We start from the raw sequence: 17,316 nt of genomic DNA on the forward strand, positions 1-17,316 counted from the left end.
GCCACACTCTGTGGCTGGTCCACCAGGAGGTGACCTTTGGGTAGCTGCAGACACAGGCCCCCCGGCACTGACCCCCACTCCACAGCGAGCGGAGACAACAGAGGCCACCAGGATGCCCCTAGAAAGCCAATCCAGGTCCCTGCAGCCCTGCCATCACCGACCTGGCCCCAAGCCCAGGCTCAATCTGCTCCCAACAGATGCCGGGGCGGGGAGCCAGGGACAGACACAGCTACCCACAGGCCACAGGCCAGGGTGTACCACGGCCGGGCTGACTCCGCAGACCTCTCTGCAGTGGCAGCTCCCGCAAGCAGCTCTGCAGCTCCGAGGTCCCGCCACAGGCAGACACCGACAGGCAAGGGTCTGCACCCCCCTACAGGCTGGCAAGGACAGAGTCACGAGAGGCCGACACTTTGCAAGGTTTAGTGTGTTTCACAGGGGAACCAGGAAAGGGGTCCCCAGCGGCACGGCCGCCCTTGTTCCGCTCGGCCACGAGAGGCCACGCTGGCATCAGAGGCCAGAGGCCACTGGCCAGACGAGATCAGTCGGAACGCACTGACTCCGAGGCTTTGCGGTCATTTCGCCTTTGGCCCCTTCTCGATGGGCTTCCCGATGTCCTTCCCCCGGAGCTTGAGGCCTGGAAGGGCCAGGGGGTCAGTCAGCACCTCTCCCAGGCAGTGGGCCGGCACCCAGCCTGGCTGGCACTCAGCACGCCCAGTGTCACCTGCTCCCACCACCCTGACCCCAGGCAAGAGGGGACTCTTCCCAGGGTGCCGGCCCTCAGCCACCACCTGGCAGGCCCGAAGGACTCACCAATTGCTCTCTCGATCTTGCCCAGAACCTGGTTATTGGGAATGGCCCGTCCACTCTCATAGTCTGCAATGACCTGTGGCTTCTCATTGATTTTCTAAAGGACAGAGAACGCTCCCCCACATCAGCCTCTCAAGAAACAGGCCACACCCGCTGGAAGGTTGACTCCCCGGGCCCCCAGCACACTCACCGTGGCCAGGTCCTTCTGGGTCAGCCCCTTGCTCTGCCGGCCCTGCTGGATCACCTTGCCCACCTCCAGGGTCACCCGGTCGTGGTGCAGCTCCTCCGTCTCCCGGTCCAGCTTGGCCGTGTTCTTGGTGATGGAGTGCTGCTTATTCTGGCCAGCAGCCCCTGGGCGCCAAGCCAGGACAGGTCAGCACCCAGCCCCAGGGGAGGGTTTCCAAATAAGCCCGGGGTGCTCCCAACTGACTCCTGGCAATAGGCATGCCCCCCGCCCCGGCCCAGGCCCCCACCCTAATGCCAGGGAACAGAGAACCTACATTTCTTGGATGTTTCCACATCTTCTCCCCGTCTCTGAGCTGCTAAGATGGCCTGAGAAGCAGAGAACGTACTTAGGTCAGCGGAGCTGGGGTGCTGGGCTGGGGCACCCCCTCCAGAGACACCCCACACTTACCCATCGGCAAGCATGAGACATCACATACTGTTGCCAAACTCTGCCCACTCGTGCTTGGGTTTGGGGCCACACCTAGAGGTGCTCAGGGCCTAGTCCTGCATGGGCTGGGAACTCTGTGCAGTGCTAGGTTCTGAACCCGGGCCAGCGGCGGGCAAGGCAAAGCCCTTTCCTGCTGGCCGGTCTCTGCAGCCCTTAGCGCTTACTTAAAATTTTATTTAGTGGGTCCAAAGTGACAGAATAGCAGATGGGGCATTTGCTTTATACACAGGCCTACCCAAGTTCGATCCCCAGCACCCCATACATATGACCCCCAAGCACTGCCAGAAGTAATTCCTGAGCACAAGGCCAGGAGTAATCTCTGAGCATTGCTGAGTGTAACCCTAAAATCAATTTGCTTTGTTTTGTTTTTTGGGGCCACACTAGGTGGTGCTCAGGGATCACTCCTAGCAGTCCTGTCAACCTACGGGATGACAGAGATTGAACTGGGGTCTGCCCCGTGCAAGGCAAACACCATCCAGTGTACCATCGCTCCATCACCAAAACCAAAAAAAAAAATACTGACTTCAATTTTGGAGCCCGGATAGTCAGGCACTCACCCAGGACCAATCCCCAGCACCCCACAGGATCCCTCAGCCCTAGCAGGAGTGACCCCTGAGCCCCACCGGCGGCGATCCCCCTCCCCCAAATTCTTTCTCACTGGTGCCGCTGACGGCACCCCGGGCCTCTGGTCACGTGTCAGGCAGGCACTCAGCTCTGCCTAGGATCCTTCTAGGAGCGATCCGGGGCCAGGCCCTGCGTCCCCGCTGCGGGCGGGGCCAGAAAAGGCGCTTCCGGGGACCCTCGGAGGTGGCTCCAGGTCGCCCCAGGCGAGACGCGCTTGTTAAACCTCCTTCCCAGCAAGGTTTCGCCGTATTCCTGGCGAGCCTCACGCATGCGACCGCGGCCAGTGCCCGCCACCTGCGGCTGCCTGAAGCGGAACGGGCGCGGGGACGGGCGCGGGGCCTGCCTGCGGGGCCTGCCCGCGGAGCATTCCCGATCCCCCGCCCCAGACAACAGAGAAAACGGGGCTCGGCGCGCGGACGGAGCCCCAACCTCTGGCCGCGTCCGCCCGGCCCGGCACGGCCCCGCGCCCCGCACCCCGCCAGGCTCGGCCCCGTGCCCCGCCCGGCCCCGCGCCCCGCCGGGCCCGGCCCCGCGCCCGCACCCCGCCCGCCCCGCGCCCGCACCTGCTTGGACTTGGCCTGCGCGGCCGTGGGCCCCTTCTTGCGCAGCACCGTCACCGTGTCCCAGTCGCTCTCGGCCATGGCGGGTCGGTCCGGCGGCTCCGCGGCAGCTGCTAGAGCCCGGCGCAGCTACGCGACGTCCCAGCGCTTCCGGCGGCCCCGCCCCCGCCCCTCATTGGCCCGCGGGCCGGGGGGCGGGCACTTCCCGTGGCCCGGCGCCAATCCGCGCGCGGCTCGGGGAGGGGGCGGGGCGGGCGCCGCCGGGTGACGGCGGGGCCGGGCGGGGCCGCTGCCGGCGCGGGGGCGCGACGTGGGCGGCGGCTGGGGGGGGCGCCGTGGGGGCGGGAGCGGCTGCGTCACGCGGGGGAGCGACGGGTCCCGGACCAAGACGGGCGGGACAGCCCCCGAGGGTCCGCCCCCGCGCCGGGCACCCCGAGGCCGGCCTCCCCAGCACCCTGCGGCCTGGCGCGGGGCTTCCCGGGCACCCACTGTCGCGGGCCGCTGGCGCTGAGGCGTGGGCGATGAGGGACCTGAAGAAAGCCGTAAATTGGTTAAAACCGTCTTCTGGGGCGTGGCGCCAGACCTCTGGCCGCCCAGCCCTGCTTGCTGCCCTGTTTGATTTCTCGACCATTTTGCTTGCTCTTTTGCCTGAACACCACCATTAGTCAGTGGGAAAAAATGAATTTAGTGATTTTTTTTTCCACTCAGTCACATATAATTTGCATTCGTAAGACCTGGGAGACTTGGGGCTCTGAGGGAGGGAGAGAGAGGAGAAAGAGAAGAGAGGAGGGAGGGAGAGAGAGAGATGAGGAAAGATGAGCCGTTCTTGGGACTGACGGGTGTACCGCTTTGACAGCAGCATCTGGGCTTCAAACAGGGGCTTTTCCAGAACAATCAACAAGTTGATGCTCTTCAAACAAGAATTTTAAAACTTCTTTTGTTTTACAGTATTATTAATGCTGGTCTCCCAGGTACACTAGCACCCTCACCAGTATACCACTCCCCTCCTTCAAGGGCTCCAATACCCCCACTTTTGCGGGTCAGTTCTCCCCTTTTGTTGCCTTGACCCTTCACTGCTACCTCGCTGTGTCTTTTTTTTTCTTTTAAGACTTTGAAAATAGGTTTTAGTTTTATTATGTAGGAAACATAATTTGAATAGAACCAGCAAATTATTTATTCAAACTGGTTTTCAAGTTGTCCTATTCATAGCAATAGGTCTTAATTTGAACCCTAAGCATGTGAGACTGAGAATTTAGAGACGAGGACAACTAAATAAAATTTTGTACTATTTTTAGTCAGCCTAGAGATACCAGGCAGGGGGAAGGAGATAACATTCTCTTTTGAGGTTCATCTAATCTTTAGAATCCAGATTTTTACATAAAGCTATGATCTAGAGGATATACATTAAAGATATACATGCAATAAATCTTCACTCGCTGTGTCTCTGAACCCCACATGAGAGACCCTCTGCTTACCCCTTTCCTTCTGACTGACTTCACTCAGCATGATACACTCTAGTTTCACACATGTCAAGGCAACTTGTATGATTTTGTTCTTTCTGCATAGTATTCCATTGTGTATACAAACCAAAACTTTTTAATTTTGGTTTTGAGTCACACCTGGTGGTGTTCAGGGCTTTCCCTGGCTCTGTGCCCAGGGACCTCCTGGTGGGACAGCAGGGATCAAACCCGTTTGCCACATTGAAGGCAAATGAGCTCTAGCTCATTCCTCTCTTTCTCTGCCCCCATGTCTAAAAAAACTTCTTTCAGCAAAAACTATTGGGGCCAGAGAGACGATGCAGTGGGTAGGGTGTTTGCCTTGCACACCGCTGATCCAGGTTTAATCTGTGGCATCCCATATGGTCCTTGATCCCACAAGAGCACAACTGGCCCCAAACCAAAAATAAATAGAAACTTGGCTCAGAATTTAAAAAAAAAAAAACTATCTTGCTTCACTAATAGAAAAAAGCAACCCATTCCTGTCCAGAGGGCAGGGCCGTTCCTCCCCAGGGTCAGTCAGACTGAAACATCCTGCTACATAGCGGCCACCTCCTTCTCATCTGCTTTTCTGAGCAGGGTTATTCCGGGAACCACGTGTGGATACAGGTTCGTCCTCTTGCGGCAGGCTCGCCACCGCCTCCCACTACCGTCCTCCAGGCTTGTCTGCTGTGTGGCTGTGTTAGACTTTCCTTCCCTTTTAGTGTGGCGCCAGGGTCTTCCCCGGCATGGCCCTCGGGGGACGCTGCGGTGCTCTCAGCCCGGCCTCCAGGAGGCGGGTTGTGGATGATGCCGTGGCACCATTCAATTTCCCCCCTTCGGTATTACTGTTGGGGATGAGTCACATGCGTGGTTGCAGTGTGCCGGACATGACATGCTCTGTGGTGGGGCAGAGTTCAAGCGGCGGGCCTCAGCCCTGGACATGTGGGGCCTGAGCCCACCCCAGGCCTGGGTTCCCTGTCAATCTAGAGGCACCCCTCCGGATGCTGAGCAGGGTGCTGACAAAACTGCCAAAGGAAATCCAGTATGGGGACCAAACTCCGGGCCTCACGGCCAAGGACCGCCCCCCCAGTTCTGGCATATGTCTCGGGTCCCTTCTGCTGGCCACCAGCTATGCAAGTCTCCGTGCCTCCTTGGCGTGGCCAGCTGCTGGCTTGGAGAACAGAGCAGTGGCCCCTGGGCTGTGAGCTGTAGCCCTGGTCCCAGTGATGAACGTCTCCTGCCTGGGGGCCATTTGTGTGTCTTCTTTGTAGGAATGTCCATTTTATGTAATATTATTTGATGCCACAGCCAGCAGTGCTCAAGAATCACTCCTGGCAGAACTCCGGGGTACCAGGGATTAACCTTGGTTGACCCCGTGCAAAGCAAGTGCACTACCCACTTGTGCTGTCTCTCTGGCCCCCTTGAGCTGTTGTTTTGGTCTGTGCCTGGCTGAGCGTAGAAACTTGCTCCCAGAGGTGGGGAACCAGCTTTCCCAGCAGAGCCTGGGGAAGCAAGGAAGGACAGTGACAGGAGGCCGGCCGAGGGTCAGACCCCCTGGGTTGAAGTCTCAAACTCAGGGGCTAGCAAGCTGACAGGTGGGCACCCCACCAAGAACAGCAGAGGTGCTGGAGGGGCGATCCCCAGGTGCCCTGGAGCTTCCCAGGCGTTCCCCAGCAGGCCTGGCAGAGGCAGAGCCGTGTCAGTGGGGTGGGGGGGAAGGGAACGGACAGGACGTGGCCAAGTGGGAGCTGAAGCAGCTAGTGGCCCTGTCCTGGGAAGCCTGTGGGAGTGGGGGTGGGGACCCCCAGTGGTGTGTCTGGAGGCGGGTGGAAAATCTGCGGGTATCTTGGCTAGCTTGTCTCCCAGGCGGGGAGGGGGGGGAATTTGGGGTGATCTGTGTTTTCTTCCGGTACTTTTTGGTGTTTTCCGGTGACCTGCTGCTGCGGCCAAGGCCACGAGAAGAGTGAAAGTGACGTCATCATGAGAGTGTGTGGAGCACAGGGACACGCCCCCAGCACGCACGCATGCAAATTGGTGCACACACAAGTGTGGAGATTGCTTTCCCTCTGCCCAGGACCCTGTGAGATTGGGGGGGAGGGGCAGTGTAGCTCCTCAGCGGGGTGAGGCTGTGTGAGTGGCCGCTCCACACCTCCTTACTCTTTCCTGCCTTGCGGAGGGGATGTGGCCCCTTCAGGCACTCCAGTACCCCCAGGCAGATCCAGGTGAAGCTGGCTGCCTTATAAGGCACCTCAAAAGCCAAGGGGCGGGGTCAGCGGGTTCCCAAGTCAGGAATGGGTGAGGGTTGGGCTGTGTGCCAGAGAGGGGGCAGTGGCGGCTGGGACAGCTGATGGGCCTCTCAGGCAGGGGGACCTCTGTATCCCCTGGAGCCCACTGGTTGCCCCTGCCCTCCAGCATGGGCTGCAGTTTCACTTTCTTTCTGGCTGGGAGGAAACTGCATGGGAATCCCCTGAGCTGCCAAGCCGAGAGAGAGACTCACCCCTTCCCCAGCAGCAGGGCTGGAGAGTAGCACCCCCAGGTACTTGCTGGGCTTTGGTGGGTTCTTAGGGGAGGCCCTGGCTCCTACGGGGCCAGCTCAGCCTGGGGCCCACAGCGTGCCGGCTGCAGCCCTGAGCTCCAACCTGACCTGTGGGACTCTTCCTGTTCTGCATCCCAGGGGAATTCTGGCTCCAAACAAAGTCAGGATCTATGCAAGGTGCCAGCCCTTTAAAGCACTCTGAAGCCTGTTCGCTTTCCAGTTGTTCCATCCTGGGCCGTCCCTCCCTGTGAACTGAGGTGGAGGCCCAGAGAGTGCAGCCAGCTTAGGGGTGTCAGTCCTGGGAAGCTCCAGCCCCTTCACTAACAGAAAATGAGGGCTGGCCCCAAGCCCCCACAAGGGGCAGCTGGCTGTTCCTTGGGGCTTAGTAAGGCCAAGAGCATCCACAGACGACTGAGCCCCTCATCTCACAACCTCCTCCCAGGGCTGACCTTTATTATCTTTTCTTCTTTCTTTTTTTTTTTCTTTTTGGGTCACACCCGGTGATGCTCAGAGGTTACTCTGCACTCAGGAATTACTCCTGACTCAGGGGACCATATGGGATACTGGGAATTGAACCGAACTGGATTGGCCTGTGCGAAGCAAATGCCCCACCTGCTGTGCTATGGTCCAGCCCCTCTTTTTTTTTTTTTTTTTTTTTTTTTGGTTCTTAGGCCACACCCAACTGTGCTGAGGGCTTAACTCCTGGCTCTGAGCACAAAGATCATTCCTGGTGGTGCTGGGAGGACCATATGGGGTTCCGGGGATTGAACCCAGGTTAACCCTGTGCCAGGTAAATGTACTACCCAGGGCTGGAGTGATACCAGGGCTGGAGTGATAGAGCAGTGGGGAGGGTGCTTCCTTGCACATGGCTGAACTGAGTTTGATCCCCAGCATCTCATCTAGTGTCCCAAGTACAGCCAGGAGCGAGCCTCAGTGCAGAGCCAGGAGTTACCCCAAAGCATCCCTGAGCGAGGGCCCTGCAAAACAAGACCAAGCAAGTAACAAAAACACCTTGCGGTACTCACTGTCCTATTGCCCAGCCTCTGTTTTTTTTCTGACCCAGGCTACAGCCTCCTTTCTGGATGTTTCCCTTAGTTTGCTCCGTATTTCCATGCGTTTGAAAGAAAAACTGTGCTTGGGTGTGTATGTGTGAGTGTGGCCTTGTAAAATCCACATTACATAAATGTCACCATTGCAATTCTTTTTTTTTTTTTTTTTTGCTTTTTTGGGTCACACCCGGCAATGCGCAGGGGTTCCTCCTGGCTCTGCGCTCAAGAATTACCCCTGGAGGTGCTCAGGGGACTATATGGGAAGCTGGGAATCGAACCCGGGTTGGCCGCGTGCGAGGCAAACGCCCCATTCGCTGTGCTATTGCTTCAGCCCCTTCGATTTTTTTTTTTTTGTTTTTCGTTTTTATTTGTTTTTTGTGTTTGGGCCACACACAGCATTGCCGCTGGCTCTGCTCTCAGGGATCCTGTTCGAACCCGGGACGGGCACGTGTACAGTGAATAGTTCACGATTGGCGCTATTTTGAGTCTGATTCGGCCCTTCACCTCCTGCGCCTTAATACCTCTGACGTTGCAGAGCCTCTAGTGTGACCTAAACTACGGTTGGTTCGGCTCTGGGCACGCTCTGGACGGCCCGGCGCCCTGGGCCTCACTCCGGGTCGGGACGCGCGTCCGGGCGGAGCGAACGGTGGGCCAGCACGGGTCACCGCCGGACAACCTACGGGGCTCAGCTCGCGAGCAGCGGCCGCCGATTTAAGTACCCGCGCCGCGACAGACCAGCCAATCGGCGCCCGCAGCGGCTGCCTGAGCGCGTCTGATAGGCCTACGCGCCCGCCCGTCAGGAGGGCTGGTTGGGGGCGGGCAGGAGTTTGACCAATCGGCGCCCGCTGCGGCTGCCTGAGCGCGCCTGGTAGGCCCATGCGCCCGTCCGTCAGCGGGTTTGGGGTGGGCCCGCGTGGCAGCGGCGGCTGCCGGCTGGCGCTCAGTTCCGGGCGCGCGGCTAGTGTGGGGGTGAGTCGGGGTCGTGGGGGTCGTGCCGCCTCGAGGTCTGGGGTCGCGCCGGGCGTCGGGGGCTGCGGGGCTACCGGACGAGGGCTGGGCGGGCGCCCGCGGGCTGGAGCCGGAAGCCGAAAGTCGCGGGGCCCCGGGAAAGTTGGTGGGCCCGGGGCGGGGTCGCGCGGGGTCGCCGGGGTCGCGGGACCCGCCCGCGCCCGCCCGGACCCGCCGGGGGAAGTCCCCGCGCCGTCCGGGCGGTCAGTGCAGGTCAGTGGGCAGGCCCCGGCCCCGCCCGTAAGCGCCCCGCGTCCCCCGGGAGTGCCCTCAGCGCGGCTGCCGGCCCCGGCCGGGGTGGGCGCCGAGACAACGTTTTCTTTCCTCTTAGCGGGCCGACGGCCAGGGCGCCCCGTTGGAGCCGCCGTCCAGTGGAGAAGGCCTGGCCACTCTTTCTGTTTCGTTCCGAGCCGCACCTAGCGGTGCTCGGTAGTCGCCCCTTCGCGGCCCGGGCGTGGGACTGGACCAGCGCGCGCAGGGCGAGCCTGTCCCCCGCCCGGCCCCTAAGGGAGCTGCCCCCTGCCGCCCACCCGCGGGTGGGGATGCCAGGGGCGGACACCGGACACAGCCGGGGACGGGCAGTCAGGAAAGCAGCGCTGGCCGCAGGAGCCCGGGCTGGGGATGGGCACGCGGGACAGTCCTGTCCTTTTCGTCCACGCGGAGGGACAAGCTGGAGTGCAGGCGGGAGAACGGGAACCTGCAGGAAAGGGGAACTGGGGGCCCATCTCCGGCCAGGGTGTCTGCCAGTGGGCCGTGAGGAGCTGGACTCCTCCCAGCACCCTTAGGCTCAGGAGTAGCCCCTGAGTCTGGTGCAAAAAAAGCTCTCTGGACCCATCACTCCAGCGCCCCGCCCCCTGGTGATGCTCGTTTATTCTTGGCTGTGACCTCAGGGGTCACTCCCAGGGGATTGCTGCTGATGGAGCAGGGTTGGCCATGGGCCAGCCTAGCCCCTAGGCCCTCCCGTGCGTCTGGCCCCTGCTGGGTATGTGGACTGGGGCAGTCACTGATTCCCTTTCCCCTGGGACTGACCCAGGGGCAGATGCTCTGGCATGGAGCCCTCTTCTGCTCCCCTGGGTAGATTTCATTTGGTTATTTTGTTTCTTTGGGCCACACCTGGCAGTGCTCAGGGCTTACTCTTGGCTCTGCACTCATGGATCACTCCTAGTGGGTTCAGGGGACTGTACCAAGTGCTGGAATCCAACCTGTTTCAGCCGCATGCAAGGCACACACCCTCACCACTAGACTGTCTCTCTAGCCCCTCTTTGATTTAAGTATTTTGGCTTTGGGCCACACCCAGCAGTGCTCAGGGGTTACTCCTGGCGCTGCAGTCAGGAGTCACTCACTCCTGGTGGTGCTCCAGGGACCCTATCAGATGCCGGGGATGGAATCAGGGTCGGCAGCCCCCCCCACCCTTGTACTATCACTCCCGTCCCTCTCCCAGCTTAGGCAGGGCCCAGGGTGGTGGTGAGAGGCTGGCTGGTGTCCCCCTGGGTGCCCTGCCCCAGCCAGCACCTCACCTCCGTTGGAAATGGTGCTCCAGCACAAGTGCCAGGTTTGGGGGCGCAGGTCACACGCTCCGGGCTCTGTCAAGGGGCTGCTTACCTGCGGGGAGGTAAGATGTGAGCTTGGAGAGACCCTTGCCCTCCACTTCTGTTTTCTGTCAGCTCCGCAGTGGGGGCTGAGGGCTGTGTGGTCTTGGCGGTGAGCAGTGGGCCAGGTGGCGTCAGGCCTGGACTGCAGGTGAGCACAGGTGCCATGGCATCCTGTGTTTCCCCGCCGCGGGCCCAGGTGGCCAACAGCAGTAGGGCCGCAGAGGCAGGGAGCACCCGGACGACTGTCCACTCTGGCCAGGGCAGCTGAGGGGCCCCAGAGTTCTCCTGGGGCTGGACTTGCCTCTCAGGCTGCCCACGCTGTCAGGACTCTGCCCTGGGTGTGGTTGGGAACACGGGCCGGGGCGCGTGGGCCAGCTCCTGGTGTCTGTGGGGACGTCGCCCTGTCCAGGTTTGGGTGTGGGGCCACTGCGGGTGGACAGCGGGTGTTCCACGGTGGCGGGGCTCAGACAATGTGTCACAGGCCAGGCCGGCTACTCTCTGGGGCCATGGGCTGGGCATGTGGCCCCCATGCCTGGGCTCTGCTCTGTGCTTCCTGTCAGCCGCTTGAGAACGCAGGGCAGACAGTGGACAGACTCCGCTGGTCTCTCCTCACTCTGACATGCTCCCCTTCCCAGGCCAGGACAACCGCGGGGTCTCAGCTTCATGGCTGTGGCCAGTGTGACGCCCCCTGCCTCCCTGGACGCGCAGCTACCTGGCTTCTCGAAGGCGCTGCTGGGCACGAGGCTGGAGGAGAAGTACTTGTGCTCGGCCTGTGGGAACGTGCTGCGCCGGCCCTTCCAGGCTCAGTGTGGCCACCGCTACTGCTCCCACTGCCTGGCCAGCATCCTCAGGTGCGCCCGCTGACCCCCCCGCCCCCACCCCCACCCCCTCCGGGGCTCAACCTCTGTGTTGTCTCCACAGCTCAGGGCCTCAGAACTGTGCCGCCTGTGTGCACGAGGGCATCTATGAGGAGGGTGTTTCTGTCCTGGAGAGCAGCTCAGTGAGTCGCGGGCTGTGGGCCGGGCCGGGTACGTGTGCCTGGGCTCACACAGTGCGCGCTCTCTTCCCAGGCCTTCCCCGACAATGCTGCCCGCAGGGAGGTGGAGAGCTTGCCGGCTGTCTGTCCCAACCAGGGCTGCAGCTGGAAGGGGACCCTGAAGGACTACGAGGTAGGGGCCCGCGCGGGTCGGGCACAGCCGTTTCTGGCCGCCACCCTTTGCAGCTGCTGCCCCCTTGGAAGTGCTTGGGGCCTGCCTGTTGCCAAGGGTTCCCCATAGCCGTGCCCCAGATGCTGGTCACCGGGACCACCAGACCAACAACACGACGTTCTGCACCCACGGTGGTGTCCACACAATCCGGATCAGGACTGGCTGCCTGAGTAGGCAGGGCGGCTGAGCTCTGCCCGGGGCTGCCTTCAGAGGCCTGCAGGCTAGACCCGCATGGTCACCAGCTCAGCTGCATGGTCACCCCTGCTGGGCCGGGGGAGAGAGTGGGCTGGGCCCTGGGGCTTGCGGAGCCCCCAGCCCATTCTTGGGGCCTCTGCTGCCTCCAGGAGGGAGCCAGGGGCCAGGGCTGCAGCATAGACAGACGTCAGGCATGTGGGTGTGCCGGGAAGTCCCTGGCACCAAGTGCTTGGAAAGTCCCTAAAGGCGTCTGGGAAGCCTGGCCCAGCCGGGCGGTGGCGCTGTGGTGCCGTGGAGGCCGGGACAGGCCTGGTGGGTGCTTTGGGGCTGGACAACACCTCCTGAGAGCAGGCGGCAAGTCCTGCCGGGCTTAGGGCTCCCAGGAGTCAGCTGCAAGGGCAGCCTGGTTCCTGCTGGCCCCCTGCATGGCCCCGAGCCCGACCGACTCCCAGACTGGACTGCAGCTGGTTCTGGGGCAGTGTCCCGGAGTCTCTGAAGCTGGGTTTTCAGTGGTCGCTGACTGGCCTAGGACCGAGTGGTCAGCAGTGTCCAGCCTTGCCCGTTTCCCCCAGCTGTGGTCACTCCTGGGCAAGCCTGTGTACAGGCGCTCTCTGCAGTGGACATGGAACCGCCCTCTCACCCCTGGTGCTGCACGGCCACTCTCAGCTGTGGAGACTTGGTTCCCCGGGGCTTAGGGAACAGTGTGTGCCCTGCACATGCCCGCCGTGTGGAGGTACCCACAGGGAAGGCCCGTGTGTCCCTGTTTCGGCAGATTCCAGGGGCCCTGGCTGCAGCCCTGAAGCATCCCGAGAGCTGGTTCAGCAGGGCGGCTGAGGCAGCCAGGGAGCCAGGTGCCTTGCAGGACCCCCGGGTCAGCCGGCACAGGCGTTTACCCCAGGACCAGCACAGCCCACCCCATTCTCAGTGAGCCCCCTGCCTGTCGTGGGCAGCCACAGCTCCAAGCAGGGCTTTTCCTGGCCCCTGGGGATCTGCCCCCACCCCCCTGCACACACGCGCATACACGCGCGCACACACACACACACACTCAGGGGCCCTTCTGCTCTCTGGCCTGTGCTTTTCCTCATCTCCCCTGACCTTGACTCAGTGCATGGTGGCCGGAGTCTTTTTTTTTTCTTTTCTTTTTGGGTCACACCCAGCGATGCACAGGGGTTACTCCTGGCTCATGCACTCAGGAATTACTCCTGGCGGCACTCAGGGGAGCATATGGGATGCTGGGAATTGAACCCGGGTCGGTCGTGTGCAAGGCAAAATGCCCTACCCGCTGTGCTATCCCTCTAGCCCCCTGACCTGAGAGTCTTGACCCTTCCCTTCAACCAGCCTGGGGTGGAGGGAAAGGGCACCCTGCTCTCAGACTGACCTATGGGGGGGTGGTCAGCGTCTGCTCTCAGGCTGATGGGGCAGGCAGGAGGCCTCTGCTCCCAGTGTCAGGCAGCCCCTCGCACACACTTGTTGCTCCATCCCTGCCCGCTGAGCTCTCTTGTCTTTGTTGCAGAGCGGCCACGAGGGCCACTGCCCATTCATGCTGACTGAGTGCCCAGCCTGCAAGGGCCTGGTGCGCCTGTGTGACAGGGAGCAGCATGCAGGGCACGAATGTCCGGAGAGGAGCCTCAGCTGCGGGCACTGCCGGGCACCCTGCTCCGGGGCCGACATGCAGGTGAGGGGCGGGGGGTGAGCGTTCCCCAGCTATGCTGGGGCACGGCCCCCCCCCGACCATCTGCTGAGCACCTCAGCCTCGGCTTCTCGGCTGACCTGTGAGGCACCGGTCCCTGTGTACCCAGGGCTCGCATCCCCTCGGCACTGCCATGGTGCCCTGTGGCTCCTGCTCCCTCCGGGGGAGGGTCAGACCTGGTCCAGAGGCAGGAGGGACCCCGTGAGTGGGCACGAGTCGGGGTCGGTGGCATCTGAGCGCAGCCACCCTCTCGGCTACAGGCACACCAGGACGTCTGTCCCCAGTTTCCTGTGAGCTGCAACAGCTGTGGCCAGCGGAAGATCCCACGGGACCAGGTGAGCTCAGCAATGGGCGGCCGTGGGGGTCTGTGTTGGGGTCCCCCCGCGGCTAATGGGAGGGCAGGAAGGAGGGCAGGGAGACCCCTGGGTGGGCTGTGCCTGAGTCAGGTCTGGGGGCCCCATGCACTCTCCCCTACTTCCTTCCTGGGGGTTCCACAGGGAGTTCCCTGGGGGCACGTGGCTGAACTCTGACCTGCCAGTGCAGCTGCCCCGAAGGGGGGTTGGGGGGATACAGCTGCCTGAGTCCCGCCCTGCAGTTCCAGGAGCACCTGCAGACCTGTGGCCAGGGCCGAGTCCCCTGCAGGTTCCAGGCTGTCGGCTGCCCGGAGCTGGTAAGTCCGCAGGGCCTGTTCCCCAGGGGTTGTGCTAGACCCACCGCCCGGTCAGTGCAGGGGGTGCTGGGTGCCACTCTGCTGCCGCCACTCCCAGGGCTCAGATCCGAGCGGGGTGTTCTGCCGTCCAGTTCTCTGCACCTTGGCGGGTGCTGCTGGACTCTCGCTGCTGGTGGCTGCAGCGGGTCTGTTGACCACGGGCTGCTCCTGTGTGCCTACGGGGAGGGTGGCGTGAGCCCTCTGGGAAGCATCCAGGGATTTTGTCTGCAGAGTTCACTGTGTAGGGCCGCAGCCGGGGGTTTTGTCTGCAGAGTTCACTGTGTAGGGCGCAGCCGGTGGGCTCGGGACGGGGCTCAGGGGAGCTTCGTCCCTGCTCCCTCCTGGCTGACAGCTCCGGCTGCTGCCCACACAGGTGGACAGCGAGGGACAGGTGGAGCACGAGGTGCAGAAGCTGCGGGAGCACCTGTCGCTGCTGCTGGGTGGCCTCCTGGAGGGGCGGAGCCCGCCTGGCCCGGACCTCCCACCCCCGCAGGCCGCACAGCTGGCCCAGCGCTGTAGCTTGCTGGAGCGGAAGACTGCCACCTTTGAGAACATTGTCTGCGTCCTCAACCGGGAGGTGGAGAGGGCGGCCATGACTGCCGAGGCCTGTGGCCGGCAGCATCGGCTGGACCAGGAGCGGATGGAAGCCCTGAGTAACAAGGTGTGTGCCTCGGGGTCGCGGCAGACAGACGCGGGCCGGGCCGGCTGTGGGCTCCTGGGACGGCGCATCTAGATGGTGTCCTCGGGCCAGCAGGTGCAGCAGCTGGAGCGGAGCGTGGGCCTGAAGGACCTGGCCATCGCCGAGCTGGAACAGAAGGTCCGCGAGCTGGAGGCCTCCACCCACGACGGTGTCTTCATCTGGAAGATCTCTGACTTCGCACGCAAGCGGCAGGAGGCGGTGGCCGGCCGCACGCCTGCCATCTTCTCCCCAGGTACGACCTGCTCAGGGTTGGGGAGGGGTGGGTGAGCTGCGGGTAGCAGCTCACCCGCCGCCCGCCCGCTGGCCCGCAGCCTTCTACACCAGCAGGTACGGCTACAAGATGTGTCTGCGCATCTACCTGAATGGCGACGGCACGGGGCGCGGGACCCACCTGTCCCTGTTCTTCGTGGTCATGCGGGGCCCCCACGATGCCCTTCTGCGCTGGCCTTTCAACCAGAAGGTGGGGCCGGGTGTGCCCGTCCAGGGCAGGGGCCCCGGGCGCCTGGCACTCGCCGTGACCCTGCTATTGGGGACGCCTCCAGGTCACGCTGATGCTGCTGGACCACAACAACCGGGAGCATGTCATCGACGCCTTCAGGCCTGACGTGACCTCGTCCTCCTTCCAGAGGCCAGTCAGCGACATGAACATTGCCAGCGGCTGCCCGCTCTTCTGCCCCGTCTCCAAGATGGAGGCCAAGAACTCGTACGTGCGCGACGACGCCATCTTCATCAAGGCCATTGTGGACCTGACAGGGCTGTAGCCCCCTTGGCGTGGGCACCGAGGGGTCCAGTGCTGTAGTGCACTGAGCGCGTCTCAGGAGCGGCCCTCCTCTCCCAGAACGTTCTAACGGGAACAGGTTTCCTTCCCAGCCCGCATACCCGGTCCCTGCACCTTCGGTTAGACCAGTTAGACCCCGCATCTGGGTACAGGCAGGGTCACTGGGCTCGGGTCCTGGTGTGGATGCTAGATACCTGTGACTGACCCTCTGTTGTCATGGCCAGGTGGCAAGGGGGTTGGGGGAGATGATTGTAGCTGTGTGGCTGCTTGACCAAGAGGGCAGCCAAGTGGGGTGGCCACGAGATCCCATGGGGCAGCTGCGTGCTGCCGGACTTGCGCTATCTCATTAAAAGGAGCCATGGAAACTGCCTGGCTCCCTGCTACCTGCTGCCGCCCTGCCCTGTTCCCTCCCCAACCCCCGCGGCTCCCCCTCTGGGCGTCAGCGGAGCTCATCTCTGGACTGTGCCCGTCCTCAGGCACCCTTGTTTCCTGGTGGTCTTAAGGTCCCTCCCCAAGTGCTGGGTCTCTGCACTGGACCAGCTTGCAGAACCTGCATGCACGGGATGGCTGTTGGCCGCCCATCAGGTACATGGCACCAGGACAGAGATGGATCCTCAGCCCCAGGCTCCAGCCTGTGCAAGGGGTCTGGCCTGGATGTGGTTCCTGGGCGCGCCCATATTGCACTAGGGACCCCTTCCTGGGGCTTCAAGTTTGGTGTCCCCAAGTGGGCTGACTGCTCGGCCCACGGCCTGGCCCGGTGGATGTCCTGGTGGGATCGATGTTCCTGAGGATGATGCAGTGGCCCTGTGCGCAGAGCTCAGCGGGCCCCTACCCTCTCCGCGATGCTGTGCTTCAGTGGACTGGACACCCATGAGCCATGTCTGCCCCAGGTCTGGCCCTGGCTCTCCGCATGCTGGGGGGCACATGGTCCTGGGCATTGTCCCCTTCTCAGGGCCACAGAGACATGGGTGACAGGGTTTCAAAGGGCCAAGCCACTGGCTAGCACAGCCTGTGGTGTGAAGGCACAGGAGCTGGCCAGCTGTTCCCCATCTCAGGAGGTAGAGGACAGCAGTCGGGGCCCAAGTTGTGTGGCCCTTGCCCCTGCCTTCCCCACTGCCTGTGCCTCTGGCTGTGTGGGGGTAGGGCTGTCCCTCTTCTGGCCCAAGTTGATGGCTGACTGGGAGAGGGGTAGCAGGGACCACACACAGCAGTGCTCAGGACTTGCTAGCTCTGCACTCAGGGATTGAGAGACTCGTGGTGATGGGGATCAAACCCACATCAGCCACATGCAAGGCAAATGCCCGTCCTGCTCTGTAGCTCCAGCCTCAGGGTGGAACCTCTCGTTCCTCGAAAGTCAACTGACCTGGCAGTGCTCAGGGCTTGCTCCTAACTGCTGGGGATTGAACTTGCATCAGCAAGTGCCCTACTCCTGTAGTGTTTTTTTTACATACCCAGTGGTACTTCGGGTTCGCTCCTGACAGTGCTGGAAACCAAACCCAGCCATACATGAGGTCAGTGTTGCCTGCTGTCTTGTTTCCCCCTGCAGGTAACTTTCAGTTGTTCTGGGGCCATTCCCAGTGATGCCCTCAGGGATCAAGTGCCCTCCCTGCTATGCTCTCTCCAGGCCTTCAGCAGGTGACTTAACCACTGCCTCCCCACACCTCCAGAAACTTGAGGAACCCAGACCCAGGAGGTCAGTGTTCAGATCT

General features: G+C 62.2%; 2 protein-coding genes across 3 annotated transcripts; one reads left to right on the plus strand and one right to left on the minus strand.

The window, feature by feature from the left end:
* Positions 1-404: 404 nt before the first annotated feature.
* On the minus strand, positions 405-2,826 carry EDF1 (endothelial differentiation related factor 1). Its single transcript, XM_056133004.1, has 5 exons — positions 2,668-2,826; positions 1,308-1,359; positions 998-1,158; positions 811-904; positions 405-634 (listed from the first exon to the last, which is right to left on the minus strand). The coding sequence occupies exons 1-5, from the start codon at positions 2,743-2,745 to the stop codon at positions 573-575; spliced, it is 447 nt and encodes a 148-aa protein (XP_055988979.1). The 5' UTR covers positions 2,746-2,826; the 3' UTR covers positions 405-572.
* Positions 2,827-8,633: 5,807 nt separating this feature from the next.
* On the plus strand, positions 8,634-15,922 carry TRAF2 (TNF receptor associated factor 2). Of its 2 annotated transcripts, XM_056132987.1 has the most exons (11): positions 8,634-8,696; positions 10,963-11,178; positions 11,249-11,327; positions 11,398-11,496; positions 13,244-13,405; positions 13,681-13,755; positions 14,016-14,090; positions 14,503-14,790; positions 14,884-15,061; positions 15,141-15,289; positions 15,372-15,922. In XM_056132987.1, the coding sequence occupies exons 2-11, from the start codon at positions 10,991-10,993 to the stop codon at positions 15,588-15,590; spliced, it is 1,512 nt and encodes a 503-aa protein (XP_055988962.1). In that variant the 5' UTR covers positions 8,634-8,696; positions 10,963-10,990; the 3' UTR covers positions 15,591-15,922. The 2 variants fall into 2 exon arrangements, with proteins under 2 accessions (XP_055988962.1, XP_055988963.1); XM_056132988.1 differs by lacking the exon at positions 13,681-13,755 and having other exon boundaries at positions 15,372-15,921.
* The last annotated feature ends 1,394 nt before the right edge of the window (positions 15,923-17,316 follow it).

Source organism: Sorex fumeus, unplaced genomic scaffold (assembly GCF_029834395.1).
Source record: "Sorex fumeus unplaced genomic scaffold, SorFum_2.1 ptg000095l, whole genome shotgun sequence".
NCBI classification, from domain to species: domain Eukaryota; kingdom Metazoa; phylum Chordata; class Mammalia; order Eulipotyphla; family Soricidae; genus Sorex; species Sorex fumeus.

Bases quoted from the DNA above. Each gene is read 5' to 3' on its own strand.
- EDF1 (XM_056133004.1), bottom strand. From the start codon at position 2,745: ATGGCCGAGAGCGACTGGGACACGGTGACGGTGCTGCGCAAGAAGGGG. The intron at 1,360-2,667 runs GTGCGGGCGCGG...TCTGCTTCTCAG, and splicing joins CGCAGGCCAAGTCCAAGCAG to GCCATCTTAGCAGCTCAGAG. The intron at 635-810 runs GTGAGTCCTTCG...TGGCCCTTCCAG, and splicing joins CAAGATCGAGAGAGCAATTG to GCCTCAAGCTCCGGGGGAAG.
- TRAF2 (XM_056132987.1), top strand. From the start codon at position 10,991: ATGGCTGTGGCCAGTGTGACGCCCCCTGCCTCCCTGGACGCGCAGCTA. The intron at 13,406-13,680 runs GTGAGGGGCGGG...TCTCGGCTACAG, and splicing joins GCTCCGGGGCCGACATGCAG to GCACACCAGGACGTCTGTCC. The intron at 14,791-14,883 runs GTGTGTGCCTCG...TCGGGCCAGCAG, and splicing joins TGGAAGCCCTGAGTAACAAG to GTGCAGCAGCTGGAGCGGAG.